Source organism: Perissodus microlepis, chromosome 16 (assembly GCF_051167445.1).
Source record: "Perissodus microlepis isolate ML-2025 ecotype Zambia chromosome 16, ASM5116744v1, whole genome shotgun sequence".
Classification (NCBI taxonomy): domain Eukaryota; kingdom Metazoa; phylum Chordata; class Actinopteri; order Cichliformes; family Cichlidae; genus Perissodus; species Perissodus microlepis.
In genome coordinates, this window is record NC_140476.1 from 549,902 (window position 1) to 572,202 (window position 22,301).

The 22,301-nt window shown below is 46.5% G+C and overlaps 1 protein-coding gene across 2 annotated transcripts in view; it reads left to right on the forward strand.

The window, feature by feature from the left end:
• The first annotated feature begins 1,275 nt into the window (after positions 1–1,275).
• The window catches only part of mylka (myosin, light chain kinase a), a 55,176-nt gene continuing 34,150 nt past the window's right edge, over positions 1,276–22,301 (forward strand). The window contains exons 1-13 of one of the 2 annotated variants that reach the window (XM_084907550.1): positions 1,276–1,602; positions 9,145–9,304; positions 11,388–11,595; positions 11,807–11,852; positions 12,589–12,754; positions 12,895–13,060; positions 13,313–13,334; positions 13,861–14,032; positions 14,126–14,199; positions 14,285–14,385; positions 14,555–14,767; positions 20,502–20,633; positions 22,038–22,235. In XM_084907550.1, coding sequence (XP_084763676.1) covers positions 9,149–9,304; positions 11,388–11,595; positions 11,807–11,852; positions 12,589–12,754; positions 12,895–13,060; positions 13,313–13,334; positions 13,861–14,032; positions 14,126–14,199; positions 14,285–14,385; positions 14,555–14,767; positions 20,502–20,633; positions 22,038–22,235 — 1,654 coding nt within the window. In that variant the 5' untranslated portion in view covers positions 1,276–1,602; positions 9,145–9,148. Of the gene's footprint in view, positions 1,603–9,089; positions 9,305–11,387; positions 11,596–11,806; positions 11,853–12,588; positions 12,755–12,894; positions 13,061–13,312; positions 13,335–13,860; positions 14,033–14,125; positions 14,200–14,284; positions 14,386–14,554; positions 14,768–20,501; positions 20,634–22,037; positions 22,236–22,301 lie in introns of those variants that run through there. The other variant, XM_084907549.1, reaches the window with a different exon arrangement.

A 22,301-nucleotide genomic window follows, 5' to 3' on the forward strand; every position in this document is an offset into this window, starting at 1 on the left:
GTTAACTCCTTTGTCACGTGGTGCGAGAGAATTATTTGCAGCTCAACGTACTTTAGGAGGACCAGGAAGCCTGTGACCCCTGTTTCAATCGAGGGGGTCGATGTGGACTATAAATACCTCGGAGTACACAACGATAATAAACTGCACTGGGTTACAAACACCGCTGCACTCTTTAGATGAAAGAAAAAGGAACAAGAAATTGATTTTACATGTGAATCAGAAAATCAGAGGGATGCTCTGCTGGGTAAACATTCATTATCACAAACTCTGATGTCAAACTGCCTTTGACAATAACATACCGCCCATTATTCTCTTTTATACAGTCAGCCACGGTGAGGGAGAGGTGCCACCTTAATAATATTACTACAGCACTGCTGAATGATGGGAAATAAACGTATCCACAAAAAGTGTCCCAACAGTGTAACTGACTTCATCATCATCATCATCATCATCATCGTTTATTTATATAGCACTTTAAAAACACACAAGGCTGACCAACAACAGAAACATAATAGATACCATCAGAATAATAAATACAATAAAATAATAAACATAGCGAAAACAATAAAATACAAGTCAGTCAACCACTGAATCAAAAGCCAGTGAATAAAAATGTGTTTTCAATCTGATTTAAAAACCATCACTGATGTCGATCGCCTTATGTGAAGAGGAAGATTATTCCAAAGCTTAGGAGCCACAATAGAGAACGCTCGGTCTCCTCTCAGTTTCAACCGTGATTTGGGGACTGAGACTTGATGCTGAACTCTAATTAAAAAGTGCTCCTTTCTGTGTATTGTTTCATACAAAGTTAAAATGATTCCTAAATCAGGGGAGGAGGCCCCGGGGCAGACCCAGGACACGCTGGAAAGATTATATCTCTCGGCTGGCCTGGGAACACCTTGGTGGTCCCCTGGACAAGCTGGGGGAGGTGGCTGGGGAGAAAGTCTGGGTTTCTCTGCTGAGGCTGCTCCCCCCGCGACCCGGCCCTGGGTAAGCGGAAGAAGATGGATGGATGATTCCTAAACCTGTGGATAACCAATCAAACTGTGCTCTCATCACATCATTATGTGAACAAGTCTGAGGATGATGAAGTTCCTCTGATGAAGCACAGACAGCTGATACAAACACTCTGTTTAACCTGTTGCTTCGGTTCTTTGGAGGTTTGTAAAGGACCTGAGAGGAGTTCTCATGTTCAGACACGTCTGTATGACGAACTCCAGGATGATGTCAGAGGGGGTGGCGGCTGAAGAGCAGGACTCATCCCACACATGCTACAGAGTGCAGCACTGAGACTGACCTGCAGATGGCGCCACATTGACACAAATCAGCAGCCTGAGCTCCACAGCCTGAACCCACAGAGACCCCCACCCACAGCAGCACAGAGCAGTGACCGCCCCGGAGGAAGAGGAGGAGTCCCGGTGCTGAATGAGCGGATTATTCAGGTGAAGCTGCTGCTGAGGAACACAAGCTCCTCAGTCTGGTTTGTTTTCCAGGAGTCGCAGAGGAGGAGAACCATCAGAGGAGGAGAACCATCAGAGGAGGAGAACCATCAGAGGAGGAGAACCATCAGAGGAGGAGAACCATCAGAGGAACATCAGAGCTGTGAGTTCACTGCTTCTCCTTCTTCTCTCTGTGGTTCTTCAGACTCAAATGTGACTTTTTCCTGTGTTTTAATCAAACGCACCCAGACTCTGGGGTGGGCGGGGTCAGCGCTGCACCAGGCTCCTGCTGGTTAAACAAACACTGAGCCCAGATCAGTTTATTAGTGTTTAATACTGAAACGTCCATCAGAGATAAAGAGCAGCTGAAGAGCTGCTTCTTCTTCTCTGCTCTCTCTCCAACAGTTTAATGATCAGTCGATTAATCAGAGCGATTAGTTTGAGGTTTGCAAACATGTTTCAGGCCAGATGTTAAACTCTGTGCAGATGTGACACTTTGATGTTTTTCTCTTTGATGATTTTAATGTTTTTACTTTGTAAACTAAATCAGTTCAGAGGAGCTGCGTCACAGTTTGAAACCATCCTCGGAACGATCACCTCGTCCCTCATTCACTTTCATCTTTAGCTTTTCTTCATGTTTGGCACTAAAGTTGACCTCAGTTGTTATCTCATGTTATTTTCACTCCTTGTGTTGTTGAGTCTCTGCTTTCTTCTGTCTGTATCATCAGTGTGGTGACCTCTGACCTCTGTGATATCTCTGTGCACAGTGTTTTAAGATGAATCAAAGTGCAGTTAGTGTGGTGGGCTATGGTTTCTGAATTTATACAAAGCGGTCGGTTATGAAGACGATGAGCAGGTGAACGACCCCTCAGCCACAGACTGATGATGAAACCAAGCAGCTCCACATTAATCCTGCAGTAATAATCATTTTACCCTCTGATGTAAGAAATACTTCATCATAGTCACAGACTTTTATACTTTACAGTGCTGTGTTACTGCTGTGGTGTCACTACAGCACTGAGTCCTACAGAATGAAGCCAGCTTGATGCGACTGTAAGGACCTCTCAAACCTTTCAGACCTCATGCTGCAGGTTTTTAATGTTAATGAATATCAGAGTGTCAATAACAAAAGGATATCAGATCAGAGTGGAGCCTGCGTCTGAACCTCGAGCAGAGTTTAAACAAGAACAAAATCAAATCTGAGAGAAAATCCAGTAGAGACGCTGAAGCCTCTTCAGGCAGGGAGCTGCCAGCAGCTCGGGTCAGCAGGTGTTGCTCCTCCACCTGTAGATGTTCCTCAGCACTGGTGGAGGTTTCCTTCACACAATCAAAACTGAACACGACATCTAAAATCATCAGTTAATCCTCACCATCAAACTCGGATGTCTTTTTAAAGCTCCATCAAGGATTTCAGACTCAGTCACTGTGAGACTTCCTGCATTTCAGGGCAGAGTATCTAAATCCCAGGCACAGATCCATGTCTGCATGTTTTTGGGACGTTGTCGGGATGTTGTTTAGATGTTGTTGGGATGTTGTTGGGATGTTGTTAGGATGGTGTTGGGATGTTGTTTGGATGTTATTGGGATGTTGTTGGGACGTGTTTGGGATGTTGTTGGGATGTTGTCGGGATGTTGTAGGAATGTTGTTGGGATGTCGTTGGGTTGTTGTTGAGATGTTGTTGGGACATTGTTTAGATGTTATTTGGATGTTGTTAGGATGTTGTTGAGATGTTGTTGGGTTGTTGTTGAGATGTTGTTGGGACGTTGTTTAGATGTTATTTGGATGTTGTTAGGATGTTGTTGGGATGTCGTTGGGTTGTTGTTGAGATGTTGTTGGGACGTTGTTTAGATGTTATTTGGACGTTGTTGAGATGTTGTTGGGACATTGTTGGGATGTTGTTGGGAAGTTGTAGGAATGTTGTTGGGATGTTGTTGGGTTGTTGGGATGTTATTGGGACGTTGTGCGTATGTTGTTTGCATGTTGTTGTGACGTTGTCAGGACATTGTTTGGATGTTATTGGGATGTTGTTGGGAAGTTGTTTGGATGTTGTTTGCATGTTGTTGGGACGTTGTCAGGACGTTGTTGGGATTGTATTGGGATGTCGTTGGGTTGTTTTTGAGATGTTGTTGGGACGTTGTTTAGATGTTATTTGGATGTTGTTGAGATGTTGTTGGGACGTTGTTTAGATGTTGTTGGGATGTTGTTGAGATGTTGTTGGGACATTGTTGGGATGTTGTTGGGAAGTTGTAGGAATGTTGTTGGGTTGTTGGGATGTTATTGGGACGTTGTGCGTATGTTGTTTGCATGTTGTTGTGACGTTGTCAGGACATTGTTTGGATGTTATTGGGATGTTGTTGGGAAGTTGTTTGGATGTTATTGGGATGTTGTTGGGAAGTTGTTTGGATGTTATTGGGATGTTGTTTTAGACGTGTTTGGGATGTTGTTGAGAAGTTGTTTGGATGTTGTTTGCATGTTGTTGGGACGTTGTCAGGACGTTGTTGGGATGGTATTGGGATGTTATTGGGAATGTTGTTGCGAAGTTGTTTGAACACGACATCTAAAATCATTAGTTAATCCTCACCATCAAACTCGGATGTCTTTTTAAAGCTCCATGAAGGATTTCAGACTCAGTCACTGTGAGACTTCCTGCATTTCAGGGCAAAGTATCTAAATCCCAGGCACAGATCCATGTCTGCATGTTTTTGGGACGTTGTCGGATGTTGTTTAGATGTTGTTTGCATGTTGTTGGGACGTTGTCAGGACATTGTTTGGATGTTATTGGGATGTCGTTGGGTTGTTGTTGAGATGTTGTTGGGAAATTATTGGGACGTTGTGCGTATGTTGTTTGCATGTTGTTGGGACGTTGTTGGGACGTTGTCAGGACGTTGTTTGGATGTTATTGGGATGTTGTTAGGATGTCGTTGGGTTGTTGTTGGGACATTGTCAGGACGTTGTTGGGATGTTATTGGGATGTTTGTTGCGAAGTTGTTTGAACGTTGTTGGGATGTTGTTGGGACGTTGTTTAGATGTTGTTGGAATGTTGTTAGGATGTCGTTGGGTTGTTGTTGAGATGTTGTTGGGACGTTGTTGGGACGTGTTTGGGATGTTGTTGGGATGTGTTTGAACGTTGTTGGGACGTGTTTGGGATGTTGTTGGGACGTGTTTGAACGTTGTTGGGACGTGTTTGGGATGTTGTTGGGACGTGTTTGGACGTTGTTGGGACGTGTTTGGGATGTTGTTGGGACGTGTTTGGACGTTGTTGGGACGGTGTTGGGATGTTGTTGGGACGTGTTTGAACATTGTTGGGACGTGTTTGGGATGTTGTTGGGACGTGTTTGGACGTTGTTGGGACGGTGTTGGGATGTTGTTGGGACGTGTTTGAACGTTGTTGGGACGTGTTTGGGATGTTGTTGGGATGTTGTTGGGACGTTGTTGGGACGTGTTTGGGATGTTGTTGGGACGTGTTTGAACGTTGTTGGGACGTGTTTGGGATGTTGTTGGGATGTTGTTGGGACGTTGTTGGGACGTGTTTGGGATGTTGTTGGGATGTTGTTGGGACGTTGTTGGGACGTGTTTGGGATGTTGTTGGGACGTGTTTGAACGTTGTTGGGACGTGTTTGGGATGTTGTTGGGACGTGTTTGGGATGTTGTTGGGACGTGTTTGGGATGTTGTTGGGATGTTGTTGGGACGTGTTTGGGATGTTGTTGGGACGTGTTTGGACGTTGTTGGGACGGTGTTGGGATGTTGTTGGGACGTGTTTGAACATTGTTGGGACGTGTTTGGGATGTTGTTGGGACGTGTTTGGACGTTGTTGGGACGGTGTTGGGATGTTGTTGGGACGTGTTTGAACGTTGTTGGGACGTGTTTGGGATGTTGTTGGGATGTTGTTGGGACGTTGTTGGGACGTGTTTGGGATGTTGTTGGGACGTGTTTGAACGTTGTTGGGACGTGTTTGGGATGTTGTTGGGACGTTGTTGGGACGTGTTTGGGATGTTGTTGGGATGTTGTTGGGACGTTGTTGGGACGTGTTTGGGATGTTGTTGGGACGTGTTTGAACGTTGTTGGGACGTGTTTGGGATGTTGTTGGGACGTGTTTGGGATGTTGTTGGGACGTGTTTGGGATGTTGTTGGGACGTGTTTGGGATGTTGTTGGGACGTGTTGGGACGTGTTTGGACGTTGTTGGGACGTAGTTGGGATGTTGTTGGGACGTTCTTGGGATGTTGATGTATGTCTGGTGTTTGCTTGATGTTTCACGCCTCTGTGTCTCAGTGGAGATGCAGTGCTGATGCTGCTGCATAGTTTGTGATATTACAGTGTGAATGTGGGAAACAGAAGCTCGGCCTGCTGCTGCTTAGTTGTAGAGGATGTTTGTGAAACGGTTGACTGACATGAAGGAATCTCCTCTGATTAAACAGCCGACCTCAGACCGACCGGAGTTTGCTGGGAAGTTTCAGAGCACCGTGAGCTCACCTGCAGCTCTGATTTCACAGCCTGATGCCTGATCTGATCTCTTCTTAACTTCTGCTGCTTCCTGTCTCAGGCTGACGTTTCGTCGTGTCTGAGCCTCACTCATCTCGTTCCTCACATTAAATGCAAACTGACTTTAAATATGACCGATGGTAGCAGCTGTCTTCCTACAGCAAGTTTTGGATGAGTGCTAACTCTCTGACTGTTCATAAAGGTTTTCACTGTGAGAAGAAGTCTGCGTGATCGCAGTGAGCAGCTGATTCCTGTCTCTGAGTGCACGCTGGCTGTAAACGCTGCAGCTCACCTGTCTGTTCAAACACACGTTCATCACCACAAATGCTTTCAGGCTTCATCGTCCGCTACACAGAAACGGCAAAATCAAACTTTCACATGAACACACACACACACACACACACACACACACACACACACACACGTACAGTGAGAAAAGACTTGAAGCTTATTTACAGACCACTCCGGGAAATGTTTGGATTTGAATTGATGAGGTCATGGTGGGGTGGGCGGGGTCAGACTGTGAAAACATTTCTACTCGGTGAAAATATCTGCTGTTTGGATCATGTTCTCCATATTTAGTGAAATATTTGCAGGCTTTGTGTAAAACAAGCTGCTCACAGGTAGTGAGGGCTGACCTGCTGACAGAATCACAGAGCTGGTATTCAGCTGCGAGGTCTCAGGACTTCCTCCTCACAGCTCTGTTGGTAGAGCTGATGTTGCATCAGGTCATGTGACCCAGCAGCACAGTGCAGCTGTTTAAAGTCAGAGTTTGAACTTTGAACTTTAGAAAGTGAGTTAGCAGCTCCGACTGAGGGGAGGCTTCTGTGTTATTTGGCTGCGTTGGTTCAGCGTGACAAACAGGAAACAGTTTTTCCTCCTGATAATGAACTCTGCTAATGACAAGCGCAGATGGGCGAGTGAGCTCCGCTCAGTCTTTCTCTCTCTCTGCCACTCAGGGTGGAGCTGAGCTGCTGACTGCAAACATTCATGTGTCGCTGCTCTCTGTTATCTCTGTTATCTCTGTTATCTCTGTTATCTCTGTGTTATTGATCTTCTGTCAGCTTCTCTTTGTTTTCCTGCTGTTTGTGTCGCTCCACCGACGTGACACCATCTGTGAGAAAAGCTTCACTCAGGCTCTCTGTGACCTTCAGAGCTCTCGCAGGCCTTCCTGTTTGAATGCTGTCTTCTTCTTCTGTATCTTTGTTGGCAGTGTTGGTCAAGTTACTTGAAAAAAGTAATTAGTAACTAATTACTGATTACTTCCCCCAAAAAGTAATCCTGTTACTCTACTGATTACTTATTTTCAAAAGTAATTAATTACTTAGTTACTTAGTTACTTTTTAAAAACACGATTTACAACCTGAATAGGTGATAAAGTGATAGATCTTTCAGCCCAATTCTACTTTTTCTGCATAATCCATCATACAAAATGTAATCAAATGGAAAAGTCTCTTTTTAAAACTTGTTTTATTAGTTTTAATCTTTTAACTTTATGCATCAAACAAACATTAAATTATCTGCAACATTCTCTGACTGGAAGAAATTAGTTTAACATTTAAACCTATTTTCTGCACATTCCAGCACATAAAATAAAATATTTTTTGTGTTTACACTCAGTCTTTCAAATAGATGCAAGTAAAGCAGGAGTGGGGCAGGCGGAGGTTTACCCTGGTGCAGGTGTGCCGCAGCGGTCAGTGGAAGAATCCGCGAGTTTCTCTGTGAGTTTCCCATTACGTCGTAGCTACTCGGTGCTTGCTCGGAAGTTTAGGGGTTTTTTCGCTGTAAAAAGAAGTTTTCTTCCCACGCACAACGGACGCTGATGTTTTTGTCACTTTTTATGGAATTAAACTCAAAGTAAGGTCAGTACTTCCACGCTTTAAACGCTGCACGCTCATACTCTCTCCGCACTCGATATATGATCCATTGTTGATCTGCACACAGCTGTTGTCACGAACGTCGCACTCGCTTACGTCACTGTCATGAGACATTCTTGCAATAAAATCACGGTTTTAGTAACGCAGTAACGCAGCGTTCCTACGGGAAAGTAACGGTAATCTAATTACCGTTTTTGCAATAGTAATCCCTTACTTTACTCGTTACTTGAAAAAAGTAATCAGATTACAGTAACGCGTTACCCATCTCTGGTTGTTGGTGCTCAGCAGCATTTCCAGCACGTTCTCCTCTGCAGGTTTCTGCACATTTAATCCCGTTCATGGGACTGTGGCGGCTCATTGGACATCTTTAACCTTCATTGTCATCAACTCAAACCCAAATATCTTCACACAGCAGTCTCACTGATCTTTCATCTTCACGTTCTTGTTCCTGATCGATGTATCCAGAAACTGCAGCATCTAACCTGTGTTCACTCCTTGAGAGAATGAGCACCGACGTGCTGTCAGAAGCTTAGCGTGAACTTTGAACCTGTTCTCAGTGTTTTTCATTCAGGCTGAGCTGCAGCTCGTGTTCGGTCAGATGGAGGTTTGTGTCTGAGCTCTGAGCTGGAGAGAAAAACACACGATCAGGACGAGACAGGAAACAAAAGCTGACATGTTGATAAAACTGTTATTTCAAACAGAGTTGAGTGTGTTTCGTAACTGTTAGACCTTATAAGGCAGCAGCAGAGAGCGGGTCAGAGCTGCAGACTGCTGCTGTTTGCTCTGAAAACACACAAAACATCCAGCAGACACACAGCGACCAGCCGGCAAACACTGAGCCAACGTCCAGCCAAAAGCCAAAAATATCACCAACATACGACTGTGAAGCCAGCAGTGAGCACGCTCTGAGCTGACATCACAGCAGTAACCATCCGACAGCCCCTCTTGCAAGTGAAGGCCCACCGGAGCCCACTGGAGGGCAGGCATGTATACTGCTCTGTCCTCACCCAGGACCAGTTTGCCTTGGGAGACCCCAGCAGGAGCCAGTAGCTCCTGGGTTCATGCTGGTGTGGTAACCACCACCATGAAGGTGATTCACAGGTAGGTGTGTCAGGAACCACCGCACTCATCTGATGCTGAACAACTACAGATGCTACTGACACTCACAGCCGTGTCGGGTGTTACAGGTCATCAGAACAAGGACTTAGCTGCAGATGAAAATACGTTTTCCTCAGTTTCCTCAGAGTCACATGATCAGCTGATCACATGATGCCTCTGAGGCGTGCACATGCTCAGAGCATGTTTGTGATGTCACTCTCTGATGGTTGTTTCTGTTTCCTCTGATAGGAGAATGACTGACGTACGGTTGGCTTCAGTTTCCACCGTCTCCAAGGTTACAAGCCTGTCACAAGGATGCGGTTCCCACGGCAACGAGCCTCCAGCTTTCGTCCTTCCTCCCCGTAATGCCCGGGTCACGCTGGGGGGAGAAGCTCGACTGGAGGGCAAGGTGAGACTCTGATTGGTTCTTTTTACCTCTAAACCTGAAACAGTGAACAGCGTTTACACCTCTGAGGTGGTTTAAGGTGGACTCGACACCGTGAAGATAACTAAGATGTGAGATATTTCCACCTGCTCTGAGTTGGGACGAGCGGAGAATGAGACGTCCCGGCACTCTGAACTCTGGATGAAGCCGACCTTCAGTCTCTGGAGGTTCATCAGAGCCGATGGCAGCAGCAGCAGCTGAGCTGTTCAGACATGCAGCCTTTCTTATCAGACGGAGGTTTCAGCCCACTTTAAACTCTGGCTTTGTATAAATAGTTGTGTTCCTGTGACCTGAGCGAGCGGTGCCAGCGTGCATCAGGAAGCTGTAATCACCACAGTTTGACCAAATATAAACATGGAGGCTAGAAATGAGGCTCTGTGTATGAGGAAAGCCTCAGGAGACGCTGACGCCCTCACAGACTCACAACAGACTGAAGATCAAAGTCAGTCTGGCTCATTTTTAAACGACTCACTTTAATGCAGAAAATTAATTGTTAAAACTTCATGATGATTTATACGTGTTAATATTTATCATTTCCTCTTTTCTGAGCACTTTGCAACCTGTGTGCCTTCCTCTTATTTTTGTATATATATTCCTCTTCATTATTATTTATTCCTGCACAGTCAAAGGAGCTTAGAAAGAAAAGCGTCTGGACTTGTTTGAGTTGCTTGAAGACGTTTCACCTCTCATCCGAGAAGCTTCTTCAGTTCTAAGGTCAAATGGTGGAGAGTCCCAGATTTAAACCTAGTGGGAGTTTCCCCCCACAGGGGGACAAAAGGACCCCCTGATGATCCTCTAATCGCCTGAGCCGAGGTGTGAAACTGGGTGTGGGTCACAATCAGCCAGCGTTTCGGGTGAGCTCACTGTGAAACCTGGCCCCACCTTATCATGCGAATTCCTGAGGTCACAGTTGGTGTGGAGCACCTACAATTCTGTTGCACATGTGCAATAACAATAAAGGGCTATTCTATTCTATTCTATTCTATTCTTCAACATAACAGTGAAGCAGGACTTGAGGACAGACACTCGGTGTGGGAGGAATGACACGATTTGTGTCTGGATCTTTTTCCAGAATAAAGTGCTTCACCGATCTGAGAGACCATAAAAACAAAGCTCACAGCAGCAGATCATAAAAGCAGGACTGAGACAGAACAAACATCCCAACTTTGAAGAACACGTTTAAGGCGGTTCGCTGCCAGCCACAGAAATAAGAGTGAGGAGGATCAGGCTGAACCTTCATCACAGGTCAGGTCTGAAAGGCTGGAAGGATGTGAGAGCGGACGGATTAACATTTCTTCAGTCTTGTGACCGGCTGCATCCTGATGTGAAGCCTCCCAACAATCCCAGCACACCAAACGCTCTGTTTCTGCTTTATTTGCTCTCTGAAGTCATTTTCTGTGTTTGGCCCGACTTTAATCAGCAGCTCTTACGCTGCTCTGGTTTCCCTGTGGTTTTACACCAGTTTAACCACTTAAAGACCCAATCACAGCCAAACTGGACAAGTTTCACCTGAAGGCAGCGCTCTTCATTTCTGCCTCAGCTCCTCTGGCTGTCTGCTGACTGCATGTGAAGAATCCCAGGACACCTGAATGCACCACAAATCCCCAAACATGATGGATGGATCTGCAAAGCCTGATGGCAGCTGAAAGTCCTCAAACACATCTGTCCACCACATGCTGCACACACACAAACACAAACTCACAGAGACAGACACACACACACACACAGACACACAAACACTCACAGAGACACACACACACAGACACACACACACACACACACACACTCACAGAGACAGACACACACACACAGACACACACACACACACGCTTGCTTTCCTAGTTCTGTGAGGTCTTTAGTCCTCTTCGTTCAGAGTCCTGCAGATCCGGTCTGGACTTGTCTGCTTCTGTCACACTGACCTCAGACCAAACACACACTGTATATAAAAGATGGACACAGCCTCCGTTATGCCGGATGATGCTGAGTCAGCTGGACGAGTCTGTGTGAAATCAGCTGATTGCTTTTCTCCATTGTCTGAATCGTTCAGGTGCGCGGCCATCCTGAGCCACAGGTCACATGGTACAGAGAGGGAAGGGCCATGATTGGTGGAGAGCACTACATTGTGGAACGGGGTGGGCGGGGCAACTTCAGCCTTTTGGTGAGAGGGGTCACGGAGGAGGACCTGGGCAGTTACACCTGTCAGGCAACCAATCAGGCGGGGAGCCGTCAGGTTACCGTGGAGATCCTTCTGGAAGGTAAGAGCGCGAGCAGCTCTGACAGGAAACAGTCACTGTGAGGAAAACGTGTTCGGCTGGTTTTCCTCTGTGGACATGTGACACCCACACTCTCTATGCCCTCATTTTACTTCTGTTTGCTGCCTTGTTGGTTCAAATAAAAACACTCATAAAGTTTTTTAAAGGTTTAACGAAAGCTCGATCTGATGCTCTCATGTTTTTCCACCTGCAGAGAATTCTGGGAAGAAATACGTCGTGCCGCCGTCCATGAAAGCAGGGTGAGCCGTGCAAACAGCTATGAGAGCGACGTCTCAGAGGACACTACTTTCACACAGCTCTGAGTTTGGCTAAACGTTTTCCTCCCAAACAAAAAACACTGCTCACAAAAATGAAAGGAACACTTTGAAAACTCATCAGGCTCGATGGTAAAACCTGGTGCTGGACATCAGCACTGATATGGACCGGGTCATATCAAAGAGTTTAAATTAACATTTCATTGGAATCAGTCAAAACGGTGCTCACTTATCCATGTCTGCCTGTGGGGGGGCTGTGTGTCCCTCCATGAATAAGCCTCACACACATTCAGGCATCATCCTGGAGGAGTTGAGCTACCTAAGCAGCCTCTGCAGGGTCCAGTCCTCACCTCATGCTACCAGCATGGAGACCAGCCGAATGCAAAACTAGTGAAAAACAGTCAGAAGAGAAGAGGAAGGAAACATGTGAGTGTCCTCCACCTGCGCTGGGGGCTGTGTCCTTGTTGTTAGTTTCATTAACACCAAAGCAGCTGAACCTGATTAACACCTCCTCTGATACTGAACCAATCAGATCAGTATCCCAAAGTTCACTGACTTGATGTTAAACTCAGATTAAAAAGTGCTCCTTTCATTTTTTCAGCAGTGTGTAAACACCAGCATCCAAACACCAGGGGGCGCTGCTGCACAGGGTTGCACTCCGTGCTTATAAAGAAGTAACTGCTAAGTGCTGATCCCAGAACTCCATCTCTCACGATTCCAGGTGTCGCTCTGCAGCTCCTGCTGTGGAGAACAGGCCGAGCATTTGGAGTGAGAGTCCCCCAAAGTTCATCAACAAACCGAGCCGAGTGTTTGCCGAGCCGGGACAGAGCGCCAAGTTCTCCGCCAAAACCACAGGACGCCCACAGCCCAGGGTCACCTGGTACAAGGTAAGAGGAGCTTCAGATCAGAGCTGCAGAGGAACAGCTGAGAAGCTGTGGGATCTCAGTCTCACTCGCAGCGGCGGCTGGAGGACAGATTCTTTGTCCGCTTTTACTGATTAACTCAGTATTTACTGTTTGTCTCTCAGGGGGAGGCGGAGCTTCAGTCTGGTGGGCGGGTCAGCATGTACGAGCGCTCAGGCCTTCACTTCCTGGAGATAAAGGATGTGATTGTCCAGGATGCAGGAAGTTACAAGTGTTTGATCAGCAACGGTTCCGGAACAGCGACTGCCTGCGCCGAGCTTACCGTCCAGGGTGAGGCAGCCAATCAGAGTCGTTCAGCTGCTGCACGCACTCATTTGTCATTATTTAAAACTGCAAACCAAACGCTGCAGTTCCTCTGCTGTCCAGCAGAGGCAGCAGTGAGTCAGCCCCAGGTTAAAACAAACATGTTTACAGCCTGATGTTGAGCAGCTGGTGGCGGTGAGGCGCTCTGAGCGTGTGACTGTGTGGATGCTGATGATGTGGACGTTCTCTCTCTCACGTGTCCCCCCCTCTCTTCTCCAGGTGCTCCTGACGACTCCTCCAGGTGAGTGCTGTCATGTCTGGAGCAGCTTGTCTGATGCAGGTGTTAACAGTAAGAATCCCTCAGAGCTGTTTCCTGTCTAAAGCTCTGGTGGACGGACAGCAGCGTCCCTCTCAGAGCTTCGTCAGCTCCTGGAAAACGTGGCTCCTCTTTCCTTTGCTGCTGCTAAAGTTTTCCAGCTGAGTTTGAGATCTTTTGGCTTCACGAGCTGGAAACTTGTCCTGGAAAACTGCTTGAGTGTTTACAGCAGCAGGTTAGAGGCAGCTGAAGGAAGCAGAGGAGATTCCTCATCAATCTGAACTCCTGTGGGGACGCTAACCGGCAGGTTTCACCTTTCAGAACCTGCTGCAAATAATCCGTCTGAGGTTTCTTACTGTCTGACCGAAAAGAGACGTCATAAAAATAAATCCACCAGTAAATCAAATATTTCCAGACTGCAAAGAATTAAAAACATGCTGTCACACGGGGACAGTCACCGCGGTAACGAGGACGGCATGTTCAGAATCATCCACTCTGGTTCCTCCTGCAGGACCGGCCGGCCCACTGATGACCCACAGACCAGAACCAGGAGCCAGAAGGAGGGCAGAGCTGCTCCCAGCTCCCAGCCCGAGGAGCAAGAGCCCAGACAGGCCGCCTCCTGGAGGAGCAAACCACCTGCACAGCTCCCTCTGCTGGCTGAGAGGAGAACTGCACCTAATCAGGTTATTTTACTACTAATAATAATGTTTCTGAAACTCATGCCATCTAAAGCAGAATAAATGACTTGAAGTGAAAGAGCTCCTGCTCCCCTGCAGGTCCGGTCCATCGACGCTCCTGATCCAGATCAGACCTGCTCGGTCCAGCAGTCAGGACCCGGCTCAGATAGCAGGTCAGAACGTGGATCAATTCACTTTTATTTAAATGTGAAGTCACGTCCACTTTCAGGTGTGTTCAGGATCACCTGTGTGTTTCAGGCCGGTGAGGACGTCCAAGGCGGGTTCCAACCTGCGGTTCCAGGCCGTCCCCCTGGACCAGGAGGCCACAGAGGGAGCTCAGGTCACGTTCACCTGCCAAGGTGAGAAACGCCTCAGACTGTGAAGGTGGAATCACTGACACGAGGCAGCTCTGAGGAGATGGTTAATGATGATTTAAATAAAGGTTTCATTTCAGGTCTCAGCTCCTCCACAGCTTTACTGTGACTTTAAGATCCTGTGAGTGTGAGCCGCCTCTCCTCTTCCTCACAGTGTCCTCCTCTGCTGCCGGGGCCGTGGTCACCTGGCTGAAGGACGGGGGGCCCGTGAGGACGGGATCAGGTCTGCGGCAGAGACGAGACGGCACCCGTCTCACTCTCACCGTGGAGAGGGTGAGACGGGTGGACCGGGGCGCGTACAGGTGTCAGCTGACCAACGCTGACGGGCTGACGGTGGACTCTGCAGCGTGGACGCTCCTCGTGCACAGTGAGTTCCTCCTCACCTAGACTAAAGGACCTGAAATGAAACCTTTATTTAAACCATCTCCTCAGAGCTGCTTCATGATGGGTGGGTGGATGGATGGATGGATGGATGGGGGGGTGGATGGATGGATGGGGGGGTGGCCATCTACTATTTGGAAGGTTAGTGGTTCGATCCCTGGCTCCGTCCTTGGGCAAGATACTAACCCCAAATTGCTCTCAGATGCATCCATCAGAGAATGAATGTATGAATGTTAGTAAGGAAGCACAACAATCTTAGAAGACATGCGTGTATGAGTGAGTGTGACTGGGTGAATGTGGCGTGTTTGAGTACTGTGGGAGTACTGTGGGAGAGCTGTGCTTTGAGTACTGTGGGAGAGCAGAAAGGTGCTGTGTAAGAGTCGGTCCACTGGCCCTGTGTGGATGCATAGATGTTGTAACGCAGAGCAGAGGAACAGCTTCACTCTGAGGCTCAGAGTGTGATGGACCGAGTCCTCCAGCAGAGGGCAGCACTGACTCTCACACAGAAACACAATCGTGGTCCAACAGGAAACTGAGGACATACTCCATCCTGACCTTTGACCTGACCTTCTGATCAGAGAGAGAAAAACAAACACACACAGGACAGAAATGTTTGTGTGGGAGAATCTGAGACGTTTGGAGTGAAGCAGGAAGAAGTGCACTCTGAACTCACAGGAAGTGTTTCATCAGCTCCCCTGAAACATGTGGACACCGTGAACCTGCTCACCTTCATGACAGGAACAGGCTGCAGTGAGCAAACACCAGTTTATGGTCCATCATAACTGTAGCAATGAAATAAAGTCTGAAAATAGAGTCAGGGTTTCAAATCTTTACTTTCAAACAGAAGAAGAGTCGTCACAGAGCACCCACACCCACAGCATTCACACCAGAGTGTAGTGGGCTCCTCCATCCTTACTGGAATCCTGCCAACACACAGCACCTCCACAGAGGTCAGAGGTCGTCTTCAAGAGGGATGAAACCACCTGCAGAGCTGCTGCTGGGAAAAGTGTTCAGCTGTTAAACCCACGAGCGGCTTTAGTTTTATTATCTCTGCAGACCTGCAAACACCTCCACCTCCTCCATCCACTCATACAGATCACCTACAGTCACCGTGACTCATTCATCAGCATGAAGCAGATTAGCTGATTATCAGAGCGTGTGTGTGTGTGTGTGTGGTGAGGTTACTCACGCCGTCTCGTTACCTGCTCTGTTCCTGTCGTTTCGATTGGTCAGGCTCATGAAGCTGATGTAACCACGTGGATCAGCTGGAGTCACAGCTCAGGTTTTTCAGCGCCGTGTCGTTAAACCGCTGAGCAGAGGCAGCAGAGAGCCGAGAACCATATAAAGACAAAACACGCTGCAGCACACACACACACACACACACACACACACACAGTAAGACTGAAGCCGACCCAAGAAGGGCATGCAGAGGGAGTCCACAGCTTCATCACGCGGTGGGGACTCCTCTCAGCTCTGCAGCTGATCCCAGGTCTGCCTCGGCTGGACAGCAGCTACAGAGTGATGCTGACTCAGAAACTCTTTGGTCTGGTTATATTTGCTGCTTTAGTTTGCGGCTCAGGTTTGTAAGAACATGGTTTCATAAATAAGTGCTGAGTAGACACTGCAGTGAAATATGAAACACTTTGGTAAATTTGGCCCAGAGACTGACAGCGTGCTTCTGTCCCTCTCCCATCCTGACTGTCACTTTCTCCTCTTCCTGTCGTCTGTTTTTCCTGATCTTCTGCTCTCGCGTTCACACTCGGCCCTCTTTAAACTGCTCTGTGGACATGAAGATGGATGAAATGAAAGGTCGGCCGCTATCAGCAGATTTAAGATGATTGAAAACAGATTACCACCTGTGAGGAAGTGACTCGTGTGTGCTGATGTTTGCAGCCTGAACCTCTCAGCTCAGGAGCCTCAATTCATCTGATTCAATGCTCAGCCACATAACAAGTTTGTTTATGATGAGACTGTTTTCGTTTCTTTCATCATATCGTTTCCTTGTTTTTATACATTTTCTTCCACGTGACGGAACTGATTTATTTCACTGATATTATTGCAAACAACAGGAACGTGGAGACAGTCGTGGGAAGCAAATCTTATAAAACTCCTGCCTCTGATAAATGTTTGCAGACCAGAAGGAGATCTGCTGAGCTTAAAGTCACAGTTTTCAGTGTCTTACCTTGTTCAGTCACCATGGTAACTGATACTGAACATCTCACCTGGTCAGGAGCAGGCGAGGCTCACAGTTTCCAGCACAGTGTGACTTTAAAGTGGTCACCAGTGATTCCACTGTAGAAACATGAACAGTCAGAGCTCTGTTGAGCCAACCATCCCTTTAACGTTAACTAGTAATGACTTCATGAACTTCTTCACAAATAACATTTTTATCATTAGAGAAAAAATGACCAGTAATCATCCCACAGATGTAATATTATCTACAGCTACTCTTAGTACCATTGATGTTAAGTTAGACTCTTTTTCTCCAATTGATCTTTCTGAGTTAACTTCAATAATTACTTCCTCCAAACCATCAACGTGTCTTTTAGACCCCATTCCTACAAAACTGCTCAAAGAAGTCCTGCCATTGATTAATTCTTCGATCTTAAATATGATCAACCTATCTCTAATGGTCGGCTATGTACCACAGGCCTTCAAGCTGGCTGTGGTTAAACCTTTACTCAAAAAGCATCTCTAGACCCAGCAGTCTTAGCTAATTATAGGCCAATCTCCAACCTTCCTTTATATCAAACATCCTTGAAAGAGTAGTTGTCAAACAGCTAACAGATCATCTGCAGAGGAATGGTTTATTTGAAGAGTTTCAGTCAGGTTTCAGAGCTCATCACAGCACAGAAACAGCTTTAGTGAAGGTTACAAATGATCTTCTTATGGCCTCTGACAGTGGACTCATCTCTGTGCTTGTCCTGCTAGACCTCAGTGCAGCGTTCGATACTGTCGACCATAATATCCTATTAGAGCGATTAGAACATGCTGTAGGTGTTACAGGTACTGCACTGCAGTGGTTTGTATCATATCTATCTAATAGACTCCAGTTTGTGCATGTAAATGGAGAGTCCTCTTCACACACTGAGGTTAATTATGGAGTTCCACAGGGTTCAGTGCTAGGACCAATTCTGTTTACATTATACATGCTTCCCTTAGGCAGCATCATTAGAAGACATAGCATACATTTACACTGCTATGCAGATGACACCCAGCTCTATCTGTCCATGAAGCCAGATAACACACACCAATGACTTAAACTGCAGGAATGTCTTAAAGACATAAAGACCTGGATGGCCGCTAACTTTCTGCTTCTTCATTCAGATCAAACTGAGGTTATTGTACTCGGCCCTGAAAATCTTAGAAATATGGCATCTAAGCAGATTCTTCCTCTGGATGGCATTACCTTGGCCTCCAGTAACGCTGTGAGGAACCTTGGAGTCATTTTTGACCAGGACATGTCCTTCAACGCACATATTAAACAAATATGTAAGACTGCTTTCTTCCATTTGTGCAACATCTCTAAAGTTAGAAATATCCTGTCTCAGAGTGACGCTGAAAAACTAGTTCATGCATTTATTACTTCCAGGCTGGACGACTGTAATTCATTATTATCAGGATGTCTAACTTTCTGATTTCAGACTGTTTAGCTGATCAGATGTGATGAAATAATAGAAACCAGAACGCTGCTGGTATCACAGCTCCTGTGGATGAATGTAGCACACAGACCTCAGTCTGGGTCCTGCAGATGCAGCTCTGTGAATGTGAAAATTATTTGGTAATGTTTATTTTTCATCACTCACAATAAAAAACTCCCACCAGGACTACTCACGTAAATTTTATCATTAATCTAAGACCTGCGTGATAAAATATAATAACCCGCTGTCGCAACACCAGCTCTGTGAAGTTAAGCAGAAATCAAAGAAGCTGCTGCAGGAAGATTTACTGCCCTGATGGTTTCTGGACTTTATTTTGAATGTAATTTGCTGAATAGTGCAGAATTTCATTTTATTAGAGGGATGAGTGAGAGCAGCATCAGTCAGCCAATCACTGATCAGCGTGTTGGAGAGGAACCTTCATCGCAGCTTTATAAGGACAATCAGGCATGCAGCAGGAAATCCCCCACTCAGTACACACACACACACACACACACACACACACACACACACACAGTGAAATACCAGCAGGTTCCCACAGACAGCAGATTTCCATGTGAGGACAATAAAGTCTCATCTGCAGTCTGAGAAGAATCTGTCTCGGCTGCTGAAGTCGTTTCACTCAGTGAGTTTGTATCTGCAGGTCACATGACTCCTCACAGTGTAGGAGGAAGTGTTCATATCCTTTCAAAATAAAGAACTGCCAAACTACAGCGTGCATCGATCCATCAGAGTTTGAATTCCTGCGCTGGAAACAGCAGTTTTATGTTTTTCTGTTTAACGTGAAGGTCACAGCACCATGGTTCATAACCTCAGCTGAAGGAGAGCAATATTCACAAACTTTAATTTTCTTTGTAAAAGCAGAGGAGGGCATTCTGAAACTCCCAAACTAGAGAGGCTGGGTCTGCTGCAGCTGTTGTGCAGAACTTTACCAAATTACTTTACCAGCAATGGATGGATGGGTGGGTAGATGGGTGAAGTGATGGATGGAGAAATGGATAGAGTGATGAAGGATGGATGGAGGGATGAAGTATTGATGGGTGGAGAGCTGAAGGAATGGATGGATGGATGGATGATGGATGGTTGGATGGAGGGATGAAGTGATGAAGGACAGATGAAAGGATGACGGATGGGTGGATGGATGAAGGAATGGATGCATGGATAGATGGATGGATGATGGAGAAATGGATAGTGATGAAGGATGGATGGAGGGATGGATGAAGGAATGGATGGACGGATGGATGAAGTGATGAAGGACAGATGGAAGGGTGATGGATGGGTGGATGGATGAAGGGAGGGATGATTGATGGATGAATGCATGGATGGAATGATAGATGGAGTGATGAAGGATGGATAGGTGGATGGATTTATTTGTCACTGGTGTAAGAAGGAAAGATGAAACCAAAGCCGGCGTTTCAGATATTCAGATTTCTGTTTCTTCACCTCCTCTGCCCCCGCTCGTCTCATCAACCCTGGAAACACCCCAGCATGGAAATATGATTACACTAACTGTTGTTACAGTGTGTTTGTGTGTGTGTGTGTGTGTGTGTGTGTGTGTGTGTGTGTGTGTGTTCATCAGTTAATGTGACGCACACACAGCCAGTGAAGCAGTGTGTGTCCTCTCTGGTATTTCTGATATGTACACAGAACAAAACACGCACACACACATTTGTTCCTCCTCACATGAGCGCACACACATACACAGGCATGTTTAATGGACTTTAGTGTGTGTGTGTGTGTGTGTGTGTGTGTGTCTGATGGAGGGAGAGAGAAAAGGAAACCCTCGCTCCTTATAAGGAAGAGGACGAGTGAGGCTCAGGCTGGTGCTCTCTGTGCTCTCTCTCTGCCTCAGGCTAACACACTGAGCTCTGGGTTTGGATTATGGTAGTTTAATGTGATTGGCTGTTACACTGTAAATAAAAACAGGAAGTCAAACGTGCATTATTTCCCTTTGACATTTGAAGTATCAGTAGACTGGAGTACTCTCGTGTACTGGAGTAAATGTACTTGATTACATTAGTAACTGCTCCTTTTTCTTCTTTATGTGTTTCCGCCCTGCAGGCAGACAGAGAGGCGGGAGGTCAGAGGTCACAGAGGTCAGAGCTGCGTGTGAAGCTCCTCGCTTCATTGGTCGCCTGAGCGATCTGAAGGTGATGGACGGCAGCAGAGTCACCATGACGGTGGAGCTGAGCGGTAAGTGTGTGTGTGAGCTGTGGTATTTCCTGTCTGATCTCTGGGGAGATGGAGGAGATGCGATGAGGGCAGATTTACTTTGGACGAGTCTTCTTCGTTTCCTCTGAGTGTTGTTGTTGCTCTGATATGACAGCACGTATTGTTTCTGAATTATGAGTTCATTATGAGTCCCCACATTATTAACCCCGCAGTGTGTGTGTGCGTGTGTGTGTGTGTGTGTGTGTGTTACATAATGATTTTCCACACTGGGTTTTCTTCTCCATATAAGCTGTGTGAGGATCAGAGGTGCTGTTGCTTCTCTGCACGAGCTTCATTGCCACACGAAACTGAAATTTATAGAGCCACACGCACGCACGCACACACACATGCACACACACACACGCACACACACATGCACACACACGCACGCACGCACACGCACAAGCACGCACAAGCACGCACACACACACGCACGCACGCACGCACACACACGCACACCTCTGACCTCTGACCTCTGGATGTTTTTCTTACCCAATCATTACACTGAACTCCACTAAAGGTCATACTGACGTATTAATAAATAATTGTACTTACTAAATGTGAAAAGTTTTAAACTAATTTTACATCCACAGCTAGAGTTAAAGCAGCTTTACTGAAGCATCCATGAAATGAATCAAATAACAGTGAATTTAGCTTTGAATCACTGACTGTCTCTAAATAATGGCGGCTGTGACAGTACTTGACATAATGAGTCCACGTCCTGCAGCCAGACGTATCTGGATGAGGTGATGGAGTGCAGACACAGATACCTGCTGATCAGTGCTCAACGTCCAATCACAATCCTTGAATTTCACTGTGCATCAAAACTGAAGCTCCACCTTCTTGGATGGTCTGTTGGTACAGTGACCTCACAGCAGCCATGTTATTGGTCAGATGATGTCATTAATAATGCTCCAACTGCACAAACACAGCCCAGAGGTCCAGTTCAGGTGAAACTAGCAAACAGTTAGCAGCTACAGCCGCCTGTGTCACCATCCACCTGTCAGTCAAAGAGGCCACGCCCCTAATAACAAATAAACAGGTGAGTTATAAAGACCACCCACCCCTGTACAGGGGTTATGAAGGTGAATAATTATCCATAAAGACCAATCAGTTAGTGTATGAGGCTAACATCTATGAGGACTGACTCACTGCTGCCTCTGCTGGATTTCAGAGGAACTGCGCTTCCAGTTTGCCTTTTTTTTTTAAAGTACTTTTGATTCAACAACACTAAAATGTAAATTAAATAAACAAAATATTGCCACTCCTTTAATTCTCAAAAATACTGCATATAATAATTATAATATTAAGTAAAAGGATCTTTGGTGTCTACTGATCTTCACTGATGTGTCCTGATGTTTGAATGAAGCTGTGTGTGGTCCTCAGGTCACCCTCCTCCAGAGGTGGTGTGGCTCCACGATGGGCAGGAGGTGACCGAGTCAGAGGACTTCCAGCTCCTCAGAGAGGGAACCCGCTGCACTCTGCTGATCCACGAGGTTTTCCCCGAGGACACCGGGACCTACAGCTGCCAGGCCTGGAACCAGTATGGAGAGGACCAGACCCAGGCCCGGCTCACTGTGGAGGGTATGCTGCAGTTGCACTGAGACCTGAGTGACACCAATGTGGGGATTTTTGCAATGTTCACAAACA